The sequence below is a fragment of the Narcine bancroftii genome, chromosome 7 (assembly GCF_036971445.1).
Source record: "Narcine bancroftii isolate sNarBan1 chromosome 7, sNarBan1.hap1, whole genome shotgun sequence".
Lineage (NCBI taxonomy): Eukaryota > Metazoa > Chordata > Chondrichthyes > Torpediniformes > Narcinidae > Narcine > Narcine bancroftii.
Genome location: NC_091475.1, coordinates 2,740,594 through 2,761,853, shown reverse-complemented (window position 1 = coordinate 2,761,853; position 21,260 = coordinate 2,740,594). Strand labels below are relative to the sequence as shown.

General features: G+C 39.4%; 1 protein-coding gene across 3 annotated transcripts in view; it reads left to right on the top strand.

The window, feature by feature from the left end:
* lrrc58b (leucine rich repeat containing 58b) overlaps positions 1–20,840 on the top strand; it is a 30,350-nt gene extending 9,510 nt beyond the window's left edge. Inside the window, exons 2-5 of one of the 3 annotated variants that reach the window (XR_011341527.1) lie at positions 11,114–11,242; positions 11,827–12,104; positions 13,738–14,077; positions 20,757–20,840. Coding sequence is in view for 1 of the 3 variants with exons in the window: in XM_069888501.1 (XP_069744602.1) it covers positions 11,114–11,242; positions 11,827–12,104; positions 13,738–13,931 (601 nt within the window). In the remaining 2 variants the exon portion in view is untranslated. Of the gene's footprint in view, positions 1–11,113; positions 11,243–11,826; positions 12,105–13,737; positions 17,516–19,312; positions 19,770–20,756 lie in introns of those variants that run through there. The other 2 variants (XR_011341528.1, XM_069888501.1) reach the window with 2 other exon arrangements.
* Positions 20,841–21,260: the final 420 nt, after the last annotated feature.

Here is a 21,260-nt window from a genome sequence, read left to right as displayed (position 1 = left end):
TAAATAGTACCCTCAAGGCTGATACTCAGGTAGATGGTGTGGTGAAGAAGGCATTTGGAATGTTGGCCTTCATAAATCGGAGTATTGAATTCAAGAGTAGGGAGGTTATGATGAAATTGTACAAGGCATTGGTGAGGCCAAATTTGGAGTACTATGTACAGTTTTGGTCACCAAATTATAGGAAAGATATAAACAAAATAGAGAGAGAGTACAGAGAAGGTTCACAAGAATGTTGACAGGATTTCAAGGTTTGAGTTACAGGGAAAGGTTGTGCAGACTAGGGCTTTTTTCTCTGGAGCGTAGAAGATTGAGGGGGGGACTTGATAGAGGTGTTTAAGATTTTAAAAGGGACAGACAGAGTAAATGTGGATAGGCTTTTTCAATTAAGAGTGGGGGAGATTCAAACTAGAGGACATGGTTTAAGATTGAAGGGGGAAAATTATAAGGGGAACATGAGGGGAAATTTCTTTACGCAAAGGGTGGTGGGGATGTGGAATGAGCTTCCGGCAGACGTGGTCGAGGCGGGATCATTGGTTACATTTAAGGAAAGACTGGATAGTTACATGGATAGGAGAGGACTGGAGGGGTATGGACAGGGGGCTGGTCAGTGGGACGAGAAGGGTGGGAATTTGTTACGGCATGGACTAGGAGGGTGGGGATTTGCTACGGCATGGACTAGGAGGGTGGGGATTTGCTACAGCATGGACTAGTAGGGCCGAATTGGCCTGTTCTGTGCTGTATATGGTTATATGGTTATAATGTCAAATATCCTGCAATGTTCACAAAATCAGATGCTGAATATCCTGTCCATACAAAGGCCTTCCACCATCAACAGAAATCAGGAGTGTATGAAGTACATTTTTATTTGCTTGAATGAATGCTGCTTCAAATTACTTGGCTAAGCAACTCTGAAATAAGCTTCCAAGTGTATGACCAATTTTCCTTCACTGTATTGCTGTTCCTTCATCATTGCTAGGTCCAAATCCTCAAAATCTTCCACCAAACAGCATTACAGGGATCAAGTCATAAGATAGATTGCAGTAGTTTACCACCACCTTCTTGAGCAGATCAGGATCAGTCATGCTAATGTGATTTTTATTGTGAACCCTTCTCCCAGCTCCTTTGGTTCATTTTAATAATCTGGTTGTTTTTAAATAAATGGCACTATTGTGACTCCTGACTTCAAACTGCTCTGTATTTCACTGCAGTAAGTGGCCAGGAGCTAATGAAATCAGCATGCCTCCTTCAGTTCTTTACTGAATATAAATTATTTGATAATTAAAATGGTTTTATAAATTAATACATATTTAATTGAATTCCTAGTGATGCAAATAAGTTTCTGCAATTTCTGGCCACTTGTCATATTGGAGAGTGTGTATATTCTTTGTAGATTTTATATTTCCTGTTGGCCAATTTTTGGGCCAGATGCTCCAAATTCTTCAACAAGTAGCTCTCCCAGCAGTCAGGCACCATTTGCAACCACTTGAATTTACATAGCACAAGGACATTTCAAACAATTTCACAGGAGGTTAATCCAACAAGATTTGATACAGTTTTCTCTCTTTCCAAGGTCTGACAAAGAGTCTGGGATCTAAAATGTTAACTGTTTCTTTTTTTTCTCCCACAGATGCTGTCTGACCTGTGGAGTGTTTCCAGCATTTTCTGTTTTAATTAATATTTGGTACCGAGACGTGCAAAGAAATTTTGCGACTGGCAATCAAAGAAACAATCTCATCATTTCCTCTCCATCATGATTTTTTTTCACCATTAATAGAAGTATGTAAAATGATGAGAGAGCCTAAATGAACAGACTTTCCAGATCAGAAATAGAACCATAGCACATTCCAGCACAGAAAGAGTCCCCTTTGGCCCTTCTCGTCTGTGCCAAACCATTTTTTTTAACCTAGTCCCACTGACCTGCACCCAATCCATAGCTCTTCATGCCTCTCCCATCCATGTACCTGTCCAAATTCTTCTTAAATGTTAAAATTGAGCTGCATTCACCACTTCAACTGGAAGTTAATTCCACACTCCCACCATTCTCTGTGTGAAGAAGTTCCCCCTCATGTTCCCCCTAAATTTTTCCACTTTGACTCTCAAAACGTGTTCCCTGGTTTGTATCTCACCTACCCTCAGAGAAAAAAGCTTATCTACATTTACTCTGTCTACCCCCCTCATAATTTTAAATACTTCTATCAAATCTCCCCTCAGTCTTCTACACTCCAGGGAATAAAGTCCTAACATGTTTAACCTTCCCCTGTAACTCAGTTCCTGGAGTCTGGGCAACATCCTAGTAAATCTTCTCTGCACTCTTTCTATCTTTATAATATCTTTCCTGTAGTTAGTTGACCAAAACTGCCCACAATACTCGAAATTTGGCCTCACCAATGATTTATACAACTTTATCATAATATCCCATTATGAAGGCCAATATGCTAAAAACTCTCTTTACAATCCTATCCACCTGTGATGTTACTTTCAGGGAATTGGGTATCTACATTCCCATATCTCCCTGTTCTGGTCCTCTTCTCAGTGCCCTGCCATTTACCGTGTGTGTCCTTTCTTGGTTTGTCCTTCCAAAATGCATCACCTCACATTTGTTTGCATTAAATTCCATCTGCTTTTTTCCAACTGGTCCAGACCAGACCCCTCTGCAAGCTTTGAAATGTTGAATATTAGAGGGCATAGCTTTAAGCGAGAAGGGTATAAAGTTTAAAGGAGGTTCATGAGGTTCATTTTTTGTACACACAGAGTGGCAAGTGGCTGGAACTTGCAGACAGAACAGAGAAGCAGATACAATAGCAATGTTTTAAAAACACTGAGACAAACATGAACATACAGGGAATTGGGTTGTATGTGCATTTTAATTGACATCATGGGCATTGCAAACGTCATGGGCCAAAGTTCCTATTCCTGTGCTATAATGTGATATCAAAAAAAAGTGATTGTGTAGAAATAATGGCATTATTGTAGAATTTAATATCCAATTTCTCTTTTGTCATCTACTAGTTTTCTGCTGTACGTTTGGAAATATTTTGTTAGGGATCTTATGGACTATATGGTTATTGCAACAGGAATATTTAAATAACGAAAATATAAATGTTGCTATTCTTCAGCTTAAAATTGGAACATTAAGTGATTATGAAAAAGTTTGAGAACATGCAGCTACTAATTCCCACACACAATTAAACACCCCTGCACTGTTTATCCCACAAACTTTGATTTAATGGGTACTTGTTCATACTCATTCAAGGCCAGAGCTTTTCTTTTGTAGGATATAGTAACCAGTTTGTGTATATTTTAAGGACAGTTCGTCAGAATGAAGAATGATTGCCACCTGATTACCACCCACCATGCTCTCTCAACTGATGAATCAGTGCTGGAAACAACTCTTCCATCTTGAACATCACTTGGAAGAAGCACGGAGAGTAGTAAAGGTACAGAATGCACTCTCTATGAGGGGCTTCAATTCCATCACTGGGAGTGGCTTGGTAACACTACCACAAGTCAGCCAGGTCCTTGAGGGCATACCTGCCAGACCTGGTCTGTAGCAAGTACAGAGTAAATCAACATGAAGGAGAAACCTTCTGAAACATTTGGAGAAATGATTACCAGACAGTCCCTGTGGAGACAAAGCCTTATCTCTCTCCCTCCATTGTGCCAAATAGGATAGACTTTGACCAGATTTAGAATTTCAAAACTCCAGCAGTAACGCTACCACAGTCAATAACCTCCCAGTTCTGTATGATTCTCATTATACATTAAAGGAAGGGATCAACCAATGCAGATGCACATGCTAGAAGCAGCATCTAGGTTCGCTAAAAAAGACACCAGATTAGTGTAGTTGCAGTAAAGGATTACATGTATGCCTAATGGCAAAAATAGTACAATCAACACCCCAAATCAATCTTTCAACCAATGAATCAGATAGAAGGTCTGTAATCCTACCATATCCGGAATATCCCCTTGTTACTTTTATTATGGACAGCTCCGACACCACAAAAGGACAGCACTACTGCAAATCATTTTTTTCTTGCACTAGGATAACTGAATATTTACTATCTATCTTTTGTATGTATCATCTCTTTCTAATTCAATATATATCACTGGAACATAAAACATTGCAGCACAGTTCCAGCCCTTCAGCCCATGAGGTTGTGCCAACCAATAGAAACCTTCCCTATTTACACCCATAACCCCTAATTTTTCTTGTATCCATGTGCCTGTCTAATAGTCATTTAAATGTTCCTATTGTACCAGCCTCTACCACCACTCCTGGCAATGCATTCCAAACATCCACTACTCGCTATGTATGTGTGTATACATATGTATTTATATAAAATAAACTTATCCTGTCATCTCCCTAAACTTCCTCAACTCACCTTGTACAGATGTTCTCTGGTGTTTACTACCCTCACCCTGGGATTAAGGTGCTGGCTGTCCACCCTATCTATGCCTCTTCTAATCTTGTAGACCTCTATTAAGTCACCTCTCATCATTTGCTCCAAAGAGAAAAGCCCGAGCTCTGTTAACTTTGCCTCATAAGTTATATTCTCCAATCCAGGCATCGACCTTGTAAATTTGCTCTACACCCTTCTCCATAATGAGGTAACCAGAACTGAACACAACATTCCAAGTGTGGTTTAACCAGAGTATCATAGAGCTGTAGCATTATCTCATGACTCTTGAACTCAATCCCCCAACTAATGAGGGGCTGTATACCATAAGCTTTCTCAACTATCTTATCAACCAGTGAGGTAACATTGAAAGATGTGTGGATTTGGACCCTAAGGCCCCTCTGTTTTTCCACTTTTAGATATCCTACCATTAAAAATGTACTCTGCCTTCAAATTTGACCTTCCAAAATATATCGCTTCACACTTATCCAGATTGAACTCTGTCACTTTTCCACCCAACTCTACATCCTGTGGCAACCTACATCAACCTTTATTATGCACAACACCTCCAACCTTTGCATGATTTGCAAACTTACACCATCCCTTGACTTCTTCATCCAGGTCATTTATAAAAATCACAAAGTGCAAAGGTCCCAGAACAGATACCTGTGGAAATCCACTGGTCAGTGAACTCCAGGCAGAATATGTTTCATTCACTACTACCCTCTGCTTTCTGCAGACAAGCTAATTCTGAATCCACTCAATCAAAGTTCCATGGATCCCATGACTTTCTGAATGAGTCTACCATGGGGGACCTTGACAAATGCCTTACTAAAATCCATATACACCACATCCACCCCCCCCTACCTTCATCATTTTCTTCCATTACTTTCTCAAAAAGCACACTTAGGTTCATGAGGCATGACCTACCCCTCATAAAGCCATGCTGACTATTCTTGAGAAGACTATACTTCTCTAAATGTTTGTAAATTCTGCTCCTAAGAATCCTCTCCAATAGTTTGCCCATCACTGATGCAAGACTCACTGGTCTATAATTCCCAGGACTTGCCCTATTGCCTTTTTTAAACAAGAGCGTGGCATTTGTCATTCTCCCATCCTCCATTACCTTCCTTGTGGCCAGGGTGGACACAAATACTATTGTTGCCTTTCTTTTATCAAGTACCTGCAGCAAGTAAGAACTTTGATGCTCATGTATATTGTACAATTTATATGACATATATGATTGGCCATTTAAGCAGGAGGAAGATGTGAGCACATGCCCATCCTCAGTGATTGAAGGGCCCAGTATGTGATATGAAAGAAAAGACGGGAGTATTGGCAAACCTATTCAGCCAGTAGTTTCAATAGAACCATTCACACTGGAGTGTAGGAGGGTAAATATAAGAAGTTGGTATGGTTGGTTTGCACGTGTTTCTCTTTTTTTGTCATTTGATTTAGGAATTGCGATTACCAACATGACAAAACATGAACTGGACTAAAATGTTTTTCAGTCCAAAGTTCCAGACGTATAGATTATGGAATATATTTTAACCTGGCAAATAAATCTGTTGTGGAGATTTCAGTACAATGCAGTAGATGTTTAAACTGTGGACAATATTTGAAACAATAAATAAGCAGCTCAATTTACATGATCATAAATTACAAAAAGAATTAAATTTAATACAGCATTGATAGAATAACTATGACATATTCACAATTTTGAAGTAGGATTCATTTAAGACCAAAGGTATACAACCTACCTTCATATTTCGCAAAAGCATCCTGCTCCCAATATCTTAAAATTTACTCTGGTATTTTCTGTTCCTGCTCCCAATTTATATTTTGTGTTCTTCACCAATTAACAGTCATGAGGTTCTTTGCAATTTTCCTTTGTTCCTCTTCATTTCGTCCATTCTGTGCCGCTTGATCATAACTTCCTCTGAAGAGTATTCTTTTGATTTTACTTAAATAATTCATTATATTGTTGGTTTTGCTCTGTGTTTAGTCTCTTTCCACTTGGAGCATTGTGTGCAGTTCTGGTCACTTGGCTATAGGAGCTGAAAAGGAATAGAAAAGATTCATATGGAATTGAAATTAATTGAAATTGGAGGTCTGGAGTTGAAAGGGGAGGCTGGATAAAGAGTGGTTCTCCACCTTTTTCGGTCTAAGGCCCACCTGGCTTCTGGCCTAACATTGCCATGGCCCACTCATGGCAATGACTGACCAATATTTTCAAATCAAAGGCAGCTCTGTAAGAAACGCATCTTTATATAATATAAAGTATTTTGTTTTAAGATTTTTAAAGAATAAACATGGAAACATGCTGTGGTCATGGCTCATTGGTTGGGAACCACTGGCTGGAACTTTTCACCCTAGAACTTGAAAGAGATTTATAAAATCACAATGGTTAGTAGTCATAGTCTTTTTCCCAAGATGAGAGAATCATAATCTAGAAAGTTTAAATTAAAGAAAGGTAAAGATTTTAAAGGGATTAAAATTTGAGATTAAAATTTTAAAAACTTGGGAACTGAAGAAACTTGGAATGTAATCTTTAAATTGGTGAAGACCTCCTATTTATGTGCTCACCACTCCCTCATACAATTTTTTTTAAAAGTCCATAAGGCTCACATGTCCAAAGTCAAACTATCTTGCTTTTCTGCAGACGTATCTCGTGACGGATGCAACAATGGAGATGCTTCATCAATTTCTATGTTTTGGACATGCCAGAGTCTTGTGAAATACTGGAATGAAGTATTTCAATCTTTTTCTGTACTTTTTAAAGTTAATTTTAAGCCTAATCCTTTAAGTGCCTTGTTTGGTATTGTTGGAGAGAGTGGCATATCTTTTACAGCATCTATTTCTCTTACAGCCAGGTGGGCGATGTTGCTCAAATGGAAGGGCATTGCTCTGCCTGCTCATCCTCAATGGCTACATGACGTTATGTAGTGTTTAAATTTAGAGAAGATTGGATGCTCAATTTCCAATTTACATTTTCAAATACTATGGGACCCTTTTGAATTACTTTCAAAATCTTTGATTTGGTATTAATACAGAAGTGTTGACTAATAGGGTAATTTATTTCTCTGATAAAGAATTTCTTTTCCTCTCTTTGCCAAACAGCTTTGATTTTGGTAGTGGGATTAGATTTTCTTTTTATAATAAAATATTACTATAATATAATTTGTTTGACTGAGAATGCAGGGCACCTTGGATGAACTGGTATGATCTAAGTGAAATGTATTATTTTTTGACTTTTAATATGTATTCTTATGTACTCTGTGGAACTTTAATTTCAATAAAAATATTGAAAAAGAAAGATTTTAAAGGGACCCGAGGGGCTGATTTTTACCTGTGGAGGGTGGTGGATATATGGAATAAGCTGCCAAATGAAGTGGTGGAGGTGAATCCAACATTTAAAAGGTATTTAGACAAGTACATAGATAGAGAGGACACAGGCAAATAGGACTAGTTGGGTAGACAATTTGTTTTTTTGTGCTTTTGAACTCTGATACCCCAACTAGTTGAGGAATCCTTTGAAGGGGAACATATTCAAATAATTATAATTATTTAAATTTTTCATTGTCTCTTCTTAGCCTTTAGTGGCTTTCTGAGGATAATTTCTAGAATATGTATGATGAGAATTTTCCTTTGTCCGATTATTTACACATGTCTGTATTAGATCTATTCACTGATGTAATTGGTTTATTTCAATCCTTAACTTCTAAACATCCTACTGGAACCACTAAATTGCTGTTAACCACAGGTACATATGTCCCAGTCTGTGTAGAGTTTTAAACTGATGAGTTGGAAACTTGAGTGGTCTACAAGAATTTGCTATAGATAGGAGTGCATTTTCATTTTGGTTGTGGGTGCTAAGCATAAGTGGATTACCTGCATATTAACACTGTTCTATTCCCTTGTGCATGAACTTCACTGTGAAACTTGCTACCAGGATTTCTTATTTCATTTTGTTTCAAATATGTCTCGATCATTTCCATATCATTAAGACAGAAGGGAGGGATTAACTAGTTTACTTTAACTTAATGTACTTTAATGTAATCATATCTACTTCAAAATCTGCTATTTTTGTGTCTGATGTGAACTTTAATAAGATTACCTATGGACAAATGTTAAGTTCACTGGATTGAAGTTTGCAAAGATGCATTTGTTTTCTCCAACTCTTTAAAAACCCTTCTGTTCTAAATTGAGAGAATTTTTTATTTTGGGTGCATTTTGATCTCTCTGAACATAGCTGCCAGAGAAAACTGCTTTGGAGCATTAAAATTTCTCAGTGAAAGGGCTGGGTGGTGTGACTTGCCTTGCTGGGTCATTGACAGGATATTCCAGTCAGCAGATTTTAGGCCAGGATTTTTTTTTTAATGGTAGTTTGAATTTAACTTATTCTGGCATTCTTTCCACTTTTAAACTTGAGTTTCTTTGAAGCAAAATATTTACTGGCTCTTTCTAAATATTTGCTGACCTTGACTGTAATTATATGACCAGTTTCTTTGAACCTCATGTTAACTGAGTTAAAATTCTCTCCCTTTTTCGATCACCTGCCCCTCACCCTCCAGTGCCACCAATGCATGAATGAATGACTTTCAGTTCTCTGCTGTAACTTTCCACACAAAATGTTTTGGTCCAAACACTGCATTATTGTTTTTTTTTTGGTGTAATGCTAGGTCATTCTTTTTCTGGAGGGCAATGACATACTGTAACAGCCATTTCCAGGTTATTTTGCTTGGGGAAAGGAAATTTACCTGGGTATTCTGTGCGTACATCGTATCTGTTCTGATGTAACTCTTTTTCTTATGGCGGTGTGGAGAATTTGGACCAAGGGCAGCATGGTTAGCGTAGCGGTTAGTGCAACACTTACAGCGCCAACAGCCCGGGTTAGAATCTGGCGTTGTCTGTAAGGAGTTTGTACATTCTCCTCATATCTGCATGGGTTTCCTCCAGATGTTCTGGTTTCCTACCACCATTCAAAACATACCAGTTGGATGTAATTGGGCGGGACGGGCTCGTGGGCCAAAAGGATTTGTTACCATGCTGTACACCTAAATTTAATTTAAAAAATATACCACCAATAGTTGTTTTCCCAATACAACAAGAATATCCCAGCAAATCTTTGAACCCATCCACTGGGCCAAATGCGGGTCAGTGGGACTAGGTGTGAGGGATGACGTCCGGGATGGACTAGTAGGGCCAAACTGGCCTGTTTCTGTGCTGTAAATGGTTATATGGCTATAACAATGTCATTTTGGCATAGAATTACTCTTATAATAAGGGACATGCAGAAAACAAGACACAACAACCTCCTACAATGAGCAATGAAATTGAGCCAAGTGAAAATATTTACCTGTGACATGAGGAAGTTCCCTGTTGATCTCTGAGTTTTGCAAAATTTTATACCATTTTTTGAGCAGATGTCTCATGTCTCATCTGAAAGTCAACATACCCACAGTACAGTAATCTGAGACAGCACAGTGTTCACTCAGAGATACGATGAAATGTTAGCCAAGACTTTTGGACTTGATTCTTCGGTGTGCAAAATCATTGCAATATCTGATAACTCTGAGGCATACAAGAGACTGCAGATGCTAGAATCTGAGGAAAAAAAGATCTTCTGGAGGAACCTGACAGGTCAAGCAGCATCGGTGAGAAAACCCTTTAAGTTTGAGAGTATAAAGGGAAGGTGGCCAATATAATTAGGACAAGGTGGGAGGGCTTGGACAGGAGATTGGTGAATCAGGGAGGAGTACAGGATGACAGACAGAAGGGAAGGAGGAGGCAGATGATTGCCAGACAGAGTGGAGGGGGAGGGGGCAGGGAGAGAGAAAAGGAAAAAAGGCATCAGGTGGAGGAAGATGAGTCATACACCACCTCCCTTACCTCCATCAACTTCCCATTTTCTCAGAAAGTCAGCCAAGATATTAAAGGACTCAAACCACCCACAACAGCCACTGTCACTTTTCCCTGTTTTTTTACCAAGGATGACAGTTAATTAAGAAGCTGAGGCTTTTTTTGAGAAGAGAAGGCTGAGGGGAAACTTAGTAGAAAAGTATACGATGAGAAGGGCAGTGGAAAGACTGTAGAATGGAAAGCTGTTCCCATTGATGGAAGAATCCAGGACAGGCTGTCACGGTATATAAAATTAAGGGGAAGGAAATGTCAGGTCTCATGAAAAAAATAATTATAGACTGTATTTGGAACTTGGATTGAACTGTGCAGATGTGAAGGAGGCAGATTCCATTGTGACCATCAAGAGGGAACTATGTGATGGAGAAAATTTTACTAGGCAAGGGAGAATGAGCCAGTTAGTGGAATGAATGAGTTGCTTTGGTAGAGAGCTGGCAGCGACATTATATACTGAAACAAAACTCAGGCTTTTTATGTTATAGGAGCCTGCTGCATTGAGTAGGTGACACTTTGTTTCATTCCCACGTGAGTTATCACAATGAAAGCTGTAAATAATTTGAAAATGGCCCCCATGAGAAATGGGGATGTCCTCCTGATCCAGAATGTGTGGTGGAGAAAGATTTAGTCATCACTTTCAAAGAGATTTATACTTGAGGAAGAAAAAAAAGGCAGTGCTATTGGCGAACAACGAGGACGTGAAACTGGAACCTTCTGCAGATGATCTGATCAGTAAATTACTGTAGCAATTTGATTGTTAGCTATAGTGTTTAAGGTTTCCTTTGCTTTCTTTCCTCCAGTTTAGAACTGTTGTACCTGGGTGGGAATGGAATTCTATTGATTCCTCCGGAACTTGCTAACCTGCCATACCTAAGCTATCTCGGACTTTGTGACAATCGTATTCAAGGCCTTCCTCCACAGTTTGCACAGTAAGTCATAGACCAAATGTATATTGACATCTAGACTTTTGTGCCTAATGTTCAGAAATTATACCCCAGTGAGTTAAAGCTCATTTTAGACCAAACCTAGAATATTGTGGTCTATTCTGAGCACCAAACATCAGGAAGATGTTTATGTCCATGGAGAGAGTCCAACAAAGATTCCTTATAATGGCACCCAACTCTTAAGTGATAAATTATGAGGATACATGACAATTGTCTTCCGTGGAACTAAAAAAAACTATATTGGGTGATTGGATCAATGTTTTTAAGATAATAAAGGAAAATGGCAAATTAGATGTAAAACTAACTTCACTCAGTTGAGGATCAGGGTATTGTGCAAAATTTAAAAGTAGTTCTGCCTTTCAGGAGTGAAGCTATGCAACAATTTCACTTACACAGGATGGTAGAATTCTGATCAGTAATGTTATTTAATGGTAGAAGAAGCTTGAGAGGTTATGTTGAAATATTAAGCAATGCAAGTTTGCCAGAATGTCCTATTTAATCATCTCCATTTAATAATGTCAAAAATTGCCCTTCCAAGCCACTGACATCAGTCATTTCTGACCTTCCAGGCTGAATTCTCTACGGTCCCTCAGTCTTCACAATAACTTGCTTACGTATCTTCCTCAAGAAATCCTCAACTTGGTCCACCTGCAGGAGCTCAGTCTACGTGGGAACCCTCTTGTTGTGCGATTTGTAAAAGATCTAACTTTCAATCCACCATCACTACTTGAACTGGCTGGTCGGATTGTGAAATCCCGCAACTTTCACTACACTCACAAAGACATGCCTGAAAACTTGGTCAAGTACTTGGATTCAGCCAGCAAGTGCCCAAATCCCAAGTGTGCAGGTAAGAAGCTATGGTTCACATTGTTTTTTGAGGGAAGTGAGGCGGGAAGAAGAATAATGCATTGAGTTGCAAATGATTTTGGTTCAAATCTTTTAGGAATGAAGTGTTTTCTTATTGGGCTCAGTGCGGCATACATTTTACTTCAGCAGTGATTTACCTTGAAATCCATTGAGCCAAATGATTGGATGCCAGCACATCCAAGTTGTGAATAATACCTGTGATGGATGGTATTTGATAGATTGGGAGGCCACATAAATAAATAATTAAGGTCTTGATGTGTTCAGGAGTTAAACAGGAAAGTGTTCAGGAGGATGGCTCCCTTTTCTGTATATTAAAGGTGTGAGCCATCTCTGGAGCTATTTTTTTTTGTCATCAATCCACTTCATACATGAAAGCCTCTATGATATGTTGAGGAATTCTGAAATGTGAAAGAAAACCATTTGGACAGTGTGAGAACTGCAAGTTTAACTTACATTGGTTCTTTGTAAACATACACAAGAGACTAAACTGTCCGTTTCAGAGGATTTGCATCCATACTAAAGTTGTCATTTACAAGAACTCTGAGTCCCAGTAGAATCAACAATTGTCTCATGGCTCCCTGTACTTTCCTGTGCTCCCTTTCAAATCCACATTTCTTCCACACCACTTCTCCTGCATGACTACTTGATTCTTGAAAAGATTGTGTTCAGATCCACAGATTAGACAAAGTCAGTGTGTATTTATGAAAGGGAAATTGAGTTTGATAAACTTCCTGAATGTTTTTGAGGATGTAATTATAAAATAGATAATGGGGAACAATGGTTGTGGTCTTTTTGGATAGGATCCTGGCCCCTTCCTCCTGTGGCCTTCTCTATATTGAAGAGACTGGACGCAGACTCTAGATCGCTTCTCTGAGCACCTTTGCTTTGTCTGTATCAGTGATAGGGATCTCCCAGTGGCCAACCATTTCAATATTAAGCCCCACTCACATGTCTGACCATGGTTTCATCTACTAACCCACCAAGATAGTACATAAATTGGAGGAATAACACTTGATTTTCCATCTGAGCATTTGCCAACCAGATGGCATTGACTGCTCTGATTTCTGCTAGCCTACTCTTTTCTCCCTCCCTTCCCCTTTGTCTTCTTTAGTCCAGCTCTGCACCCCCTTCCCTCTCCATTCACAAAACCATCCCTCCTCCCCCTGCTTGCTGGTGTGGCTTTTCTCCCTTTGGGGTCATGCTCCTCCCCCACTCCCACCCCCCCTCATTGTGTTCGGGTACCTGCTGACATTTTTCCATACCTTGATGAAGGGCTCAAGCCTGAAACATTGGTTCTGTATCTTTATCTTTGCAATATAAAGTGCACTTTTTGACCTCCTGAGTTTCTCCAAATTGGTGTTTATACTTCAACCACGGTGTCTGCAGACTTTTGTGTTTTCCTTCCCTCCTGATACTTTTATATTTTCTGTTATTTATATTTTTAAAACCAGTGTTTTGGAAGGAATGAATCACATTGGTTAGTTTTAAGGTGGTATTTTCAGTGAATACAGGATTGTTCAGAACATGAGTATTTCCACTGAAGAAGAAAGTGAGATCTCAGTGGCAGAAATAAAAATGATCTTGAATCAATTATATATGTTCTTTCTCCCTAGGAGTTTACTTTGACTCTTGTGTTCGTCATATCAAGTTTGTTGACTTCTGTGGCAAGTACCGCCTGCCACTCATGCACTACCTGTGTTCTCCACAATGCTACTCGCCCTGTAGCTCAAGTTCTCAGAGCGACTGTGATTCTGATGACGAATTCAACGTTCCTCAGCACCGGATGCAGAAAGTCCTCCTTGGTTAAATGCTCATTTATGGATATTGTGAAGATTTGGATTACTGTCAGTAATCCAAGATAACATGAACCCATTTAATGTAATGTGTCAAACATTCAAACCTTTACATCAGGTTTGAGATCTATTGGATCGTATAGTGTTCATAATCTTTCAGGTATTATCACAGACTTAAATATTTGTAATAAAGGACTATATTTTTATTGCCAGCAATTTTAAAATGTTCTGCTGTTTATTAGATATGCAAATAACTATTTTAAACAACAATAGTCAAAAATATTATAGGTAGCACAGCTTTAAAGTGCTTTAAAAACAGTGTAATCTTCCATTTGAAATGCTGTTTTACATGCAGTGAAACCAGTTTTCTTTTTAAGGAGATCCGATTTGTACAGACATTTGACAGACTGGATTAAATAGTGGAGTAATTTTCTTTGCTGGGATTTATTGCTTCATTGGGCAGCCTATGGTTGAATAGAGATCCTTGATTATTTGGAATCAAGGGCCCCCACCCTTGCACATTTTTACCGTGTATTCTATTTCTTGAAGTGATAGAGCCCATTTTAGTCTATCAAGTCTATGAAACTGGATCACCAGGAGCTAACTCAAATGATCACAGGAGAGTCCACAGTAAATTTAACGCACACAGCAGCAAAGGGTAGGATTAAACTCTGGTTGCTGGGGCCGTGAGTCAGCAGGCTCTATTCATTGTATCGCGATCCAAAACAAGGTAGAGGAGCGTGAGGATATTGTGATTCTGTAAAGGGTTATAGATAGTCCAGATGAATGGATGAAAACCTGACAAATGGAGTTTAATGTGGAGAATTGAGATCAAGCACTTCAGGAATGGAGTGTTGCCCTTTGACTTAGAAGAGGGGGGAAAGAAGTAGTGATAGGGGATTCACTGGTTAGGGGATTTTGGGGATGAGATGGTAGTGGAGTCGGCCTGTCTGACTGAAGCCCTGTGACTAGTGGTGTACCTTGGGGATCATTGCTGGGTCCATTGTTGTTTTAACTATCTGGATAATAATGTGGTCAATTGGATCAGCAAATTTCCAGATGACACTAAGACTGGGGGTGTAATGAACAGAGTTGAAGGCTTTCGAAGCTTGCAGCAGGATCTGAACCAGCAGGAAAAATAGGCTTTTAAATGGCAGATGAATTTATGGTGGACAAGTGTGAGGTGTGTCACTTTGGGAGGCAAAACCAAGGTAGGACTGCATGGTAAATGGCAGGAAATTGTGCAGTGCCACCGAACAAGAGGATCAGGGAATATAGATGAACAATTCCTTGAAAGTGGCATTACAGGTACATAGGTCATTAAAAGGGATTTTTTTCACACATTTGACCTTTATAAATCAAAGTATTGTGCCCAGGAGTTGGGATGTCATATTGAAATTGTATAAGATATTGGTGAGGACCCATTTGTGTGCAGTTTTGGAGACCTACCTACTGGAAAAATAGCAATAAAATGAAGAGTGTAGAAAACATTTCAGAGGATGTTGCTGGGACCTGAAGAACTGAGTTATAGGGAAAGGTTGAATAGGTTAGGACTATCTCTTCAGCATCAGAGAATTTTGGGAGATTTTATAGAGGTATACAGAATTATGGGAATAGCCAGGGTAAATGCAAACAGCTTTTTTTCCATTGAGGTTGGGTGAGGCAAGCATTAGAGGGTTAAAGGTGAAATGTTTAAGGGGATCATTAGGTGGAACTTCTTTGCTCAGAGTGGTGAGAGTGTGCAATGAGCTGCCAGGGAAGGTGGTGAATGGGGTTCGATTTTGACAATTAAGAGAGGATTGGATGGTTACATGGAAGGGAAGGATATGGAGGGGTCTGGGTGCAGATCAATGGAACTAGGCAGAATAAATAGTTTGGTGCGGTCTCGATGGGACGAAATGCGTCTTTCTGTGCTGCATTGTTTTATGGTTCAAGGAAGAAGGATCAAAAAGGGATTATAGTCTAAATGAAGAGAGACTGCAAATGTGTGAAGCTAAGAGGAACCTAACTGTTCTTGTGCGTGAATTACAAAAAGTTAGCAGGCTGACACAAAAGGTAGTTAAGAAGGCAAGTGACTTGGAGTTTAAGAATGGGGTGTTTTTTGTCCTGTACCATGTGATGTTGCTGCCATACCCAGAATACTGTGCACAGTTTTGGTCCCCTTATCCTTGTATTAAAAAAGGATATAGTAGCATTGGAAGAAGTCCAAAGGAGATGTAAAAGACATGGTCCATGATGGTTGTCCTATTAAGAGAGGCTCGACTGTTTGTATCTGTAATATTTTGGGTTTAAAGAATGAGGGGTGACCTTATTCCACATAAAATTCTAAGGCAGCTTGTTAAGGTAGATGTTGGGATATTTTCACTGGTTGGGATAGTCGTGCACAAAGGGATACAGATGAAAGAAATGGCGTTGATTGTTTAAAACTTAGAAACATTGAAACGACTTCTCTCATGATGATGAATTTCTGGAATTCTCTGCCTGAGAGGGTGGTGAAGGTTGGATCTCTAGATAGACTTGAGGTGAAGATGGATATAGATTGAGGAATTCAGGGTTACGTGGAACTGGCTCAGGATAACAGTTGAGGCGAGCATAGATCATCCATTATCATATTAACTGGTGGGGCAGACTTGAGGGGCCCATTGGTCTATTTTCTTGTAGGCTGCCCTGTGTAATCTTACTAATCCACAGAATAAAGCTCATTAAAAAAAAAACAACTGGTTCGAATCTAGATGATAATGTAAGAAGGGGGGAAAATGCCCGCAATGAAAACCTTAAGCTAAACGAAATGGTTATAAGCCATTCAGGAGGTATTAGGCATTTGTCAGTGTTCTGTTATGGAAAGCAGGAATGTTTCCCAGGTTCATAAAATACATTGATTTTGATACATCTGACAATCCCTGAATACATCTATTGATGCATGGCTGGCTGATGGGGAAGAGACAGGCATCCCATTCTACGTTGGTAGAAGAATGTCCCCTGCTGTGAATTCAAATATCTTGTCGAATTTATTGTATGTTATAATTTCAGTTGGAGCATTGGGAGCTTTTGTCTTTCATTTTATCTTTTATTAAAAAGAATCGAGTTCTGTCCCCAATTTGACATAGAACTGGGATTTCATTATTTTCATGCTGGAGTTATGCTATTGAAAGAATAAATAGAACCTTGTTATAGAACATAGAACATCAACAAAGTTTGTAAATGGGATAAGAAGCAAATTGATTCTAATGTAAGTAACACAATACTAATTCAAACTATTTATTAAAGGCAAAATTTGAGAGGGTGAAAAATTTAGCAGATGCACAGCGTCGGCAAATTTTTAAAGGAATTCAGAGGCTTCTGTGCAACCAACTAATTCGCTTATTCTGTTTATTTCAAAATAACATGTCACTAACTACATGAACATTGAAAATGTAAATGAGTTGAAAATGGAGCTCAAGAGTTTTTTTAAAGCTCTGAATCTGCAAAATAATAAGACCATTCAATTATCGTGCAGGAATATGTTTGACTGTGAACACCATGCATTTGGAAGAAAAGCTAATAGTTTTGGTTGTCCTTTGAGAATCCGAATTAAAAATCATGAATGATACTTTTAAAATCCATAGTGGAGTAATTCTGTGATCTTTTTGCTCTCAGGTGCTTGCTCAGGAACTGCAGGTTAGAAATGGGGCTGCAAAACTGTCATTTTATCTCACTGTTTGCTACCATATACAGTAAAATCCCTCTTATCAAGCAACCAGCAACAAAATTGCAAAAAATAAGTAGGTTTAAAATACGAAAGTTTAAAATTTGTGGCCACCCCCCACAAAAAGCGGTCAGTTCACCAATCCACGAAACACGCAATATCAAGCAACTGTCCCCAATTTGACATAGAACTGGGATTTCATTATTTTCATGATGGAGTTATGCTATTGAAAGAATAAATGGAACCTTGTTATAGAACATAGAACATCAACAAAGTTTGTAAATGGGATACATTTACGGTGTATGTCCTTTCTTGGTTTGACCTTCCAAAAATGCAACACCTCACACTTGTCTGCATTGAATTCCATCTACCATTTTTCAGCCCATTTTTCCAGCTGGTCCAGATCCCTCTGCAAGTATAAAGGGTTATAAAGAAAATCTTTGGCACATTGGCCTTCATAAATCAAAGAAATGGGTGCAGGAATTGGGATGTTACGATGCTGCTTTATAAAGACACTGGTTGAGGCCAAATTTGGTTAACAAACCATTAGTCTCTCCACCTCTCATACCCCTTATCACCTCTGGGTTCCTCCCCAGTTTCTTTTTCCCTTATATACTCTTTAGTCTTAAGAAAGGGTTACGACCCGAAACATTGAGTGATAATTTCCAATATAATGTCTGACCTGCTAAATTCCTCAAGCAATTCTTTGCTCAATATTACATCATTTGCAGTTTTTGTTTCCCATGGCTTGTGTGAAGATGCTTCCAAGAGGCAGTCTGGGACATTTTAATGGACCAAAAGCTGCATTTGTTTCCTATATAGGATAGTCCTAGTCTGCATGGTTCAACGACTGAGTGAAATTTTTATTTTAGACGTACAGCATAGCAAAAGGCCCTTTCATCCCGCAAACCTGTAATCCCCGAAATACACCATTTATCCCCTAAATACACCATTATGAGAAAACTTGGTTAGTACTTATAAATCTTTCAATCTATTCCTGAAAATTAACTGCATGGATCTCATAATATTTAGATATGGAATGAAGAGAAGATGAAAATAAAAAATCTTTAGATACTGGAAATCTGAAACAAAAGCAGAAAATTTTTGAAACCCTCAGCAGATCAGAGAACATCTGTGAGAAAGGATACAGAGTTTGAATTTCAGGGGTCAATATATCTGATGACATCTTTTTGACCCAAATAATAAATTTTAGATATTTTCATAAATGCTGGCTAATCTCCTGAGTATTTTCAATAATTGAAAGAGTGCAGTGAATATTTACAAGGAGGTTGCCAGGAACTGATGAGTGGAATACTCCCCGAAGAGTTGGAGAATGAGGGGAGATTTGAATCACGAATATAAATTAATAAGGGTGAGAGAGAGTAAATGCAAAATGGCCTTTTTCTCTGGTTGAGACAAGAACCATTGAAATATTTAGGGGGAACATTTGGGAGAACTTCACTCAGAGGGTGGTGAGAGTATGGAACAAGCTGCCAGTGGAGATGGTAAATGTGGGTTCAATTTAGATAAGATTGGATCATTGCATGGATGGGGGGAGGGTGGTATATGGAAGGCTATAGTCCTGGGTTCAGGTCAATGGGGCAAGGTAAGATAAAGGGTTCAGCATGGACTAGAAGTATTGAAGGGCCTGTTTCATTTCTGTTGTGTTTTATGGTTCCATGGTAATATTTTCTGTTTTTGTTTCTGAAGTAAAAGACATGAGAATGTTTGGAAAAAGCATAATTCTGGCAAAGATGAAATCAAGAATGTTGTTGGTGGATTGCAGGGATCCAAAATGATTTAATTTCAAGTTTATTGTCATCTGATTGTATAAGTACATTCCGACGAAGCATCGTTCTTCGGACTTCGGTGAAAAACATGGAAAAGCATAAGCAGATATAAAATGCACACAGACAAATCATACATATGCAGGATAAGTATTATATCTACAAAAATAAAGAAGTAAACATTGTGTACAAATGAGAGCCTTGGATGGTCAGTGTGAGCAGTTCCTTTGGTCGTTCAGCATTCTCAGCACCTGTGGGAAGAAGCTGTTCCTCATCTTGGATGCTCCTGTATCTCTTCCCCTACAGAGCAGCTGAAAGATGCTGTGTACAGCTCCTTGATGATTTTGCGCCCCCTCTTCATACAACAATCATGTCGATGCGGGGTGGGGGGGAGGGAGTGGAGACTCCAGTGATCCTCTCTGCCACTCTTATGGTCCTGTGGATTGACCACTGATCCATTTCTCTGCAGCAACTATACTGCACTGTGATGAAACCAGCCAGGAAGCTCTCGATATGGTTCCTATAGAAGGTTGGTTGACATAATGATGGCTGGTAGCCTTGCCTACATCAATCCTCTCAGGATGTGCAGTCGCTGTTGCATCTTCCTGACAAGTGAGGAGATGTTGAGTGTCCATGATATGTTGCTAGTTAAGTGAACTCCAAAGAACTTGGTAGTCTGCACTCTCTCCACTGCAGAGTTGTTGATGTGTAGTGGAGGGTGGTAATTCCTGGACACCCTGAGGTATACAATCATCTCCTTTCTCTTGTCCACATTGAGACTCAAGTTGGTATTCTTGACCCATTTCATGAGATTTTCCACCTCTTCTCTGTAGTGCAACTCATCGTTGATGCTGATGAGACCATCTACTGATTGTCCATCTGCAAACTTGATGACTCTGTTGGAGTTGGATCTGGTGATGCAGTCGTGGGTCAGTAGTGTGAACAGGAGAGGGCTGAGCACACCACCCTGAGGTGCGCCAGATGGTGCTCAATATTCTGCTATCGACCTGGACAAACTGGTCTTTCTGTTAGGAAATCCAGGGTCTAATTATAGAGAGGGGTGTTGAGTCCCAGCGAGGATACCAGCCTCTGGGGAATGATTATACTAGATGGCAAGCTGAAGTCAATAAACAGCAGCCTGGTGTGTGAGGCATTGTTTTCCAGGTGAGCTAGGATGCAGTGAAGGGACAAGGCTATAGCATTGTCTGTGGAATGGTTTCTTCTAGAGGTGAATTGAAATGGATCCAGCATTTCTTGGAGGTGTGCTTTGATATGTTCCATCACCAGACGCTCAAAGCCTTTCATAATGGTAGAGGTCAGTGCCTCAGGACGGTAATCATTAATGCCTGTTATTGTCATCCTCTTAGGTACTGGGATGATGGTGGCTGTCTTGAACCCTGCAAGAATAATGGACTCCTACAGTGAGGTGTTGAAGATGTCTGTGAAGATCTCTGTCAATTGGTCTGAGCAGTCCTTCAGTACCCGACCTGGTATGTTGTCTCATCCCGCTGCCTTTAGTGGGTTCACTTTGGATAAGATTTTCCTCTCCTTAGCCATGGCGATGCAGGGGGCTAGTTCATCAGGGGGACATGGAGCTTTCTTTGGCATCTTCCTGTTCTTCTCATCAAACTGTGCAGAGAATATGTTCAGTCTGTCCAGAAGGGAGGTGTCTTTGTCCTTAATTCGCAAGGTTGCCTGTGGTCCATTATAGTCTTGATCCCTCACACAGCTGTCTGTGGACCCACACTTTACCTTCATTTAAATTATCTTGGGAAGATCTTGGAGATAGAAAAGTTTTCTCAGAGTCTCACCTGTTCTATGATTGTTGGAAGTTTTGTGCAAAAGAAGCATTCTTTGAATTTGTAATGGCA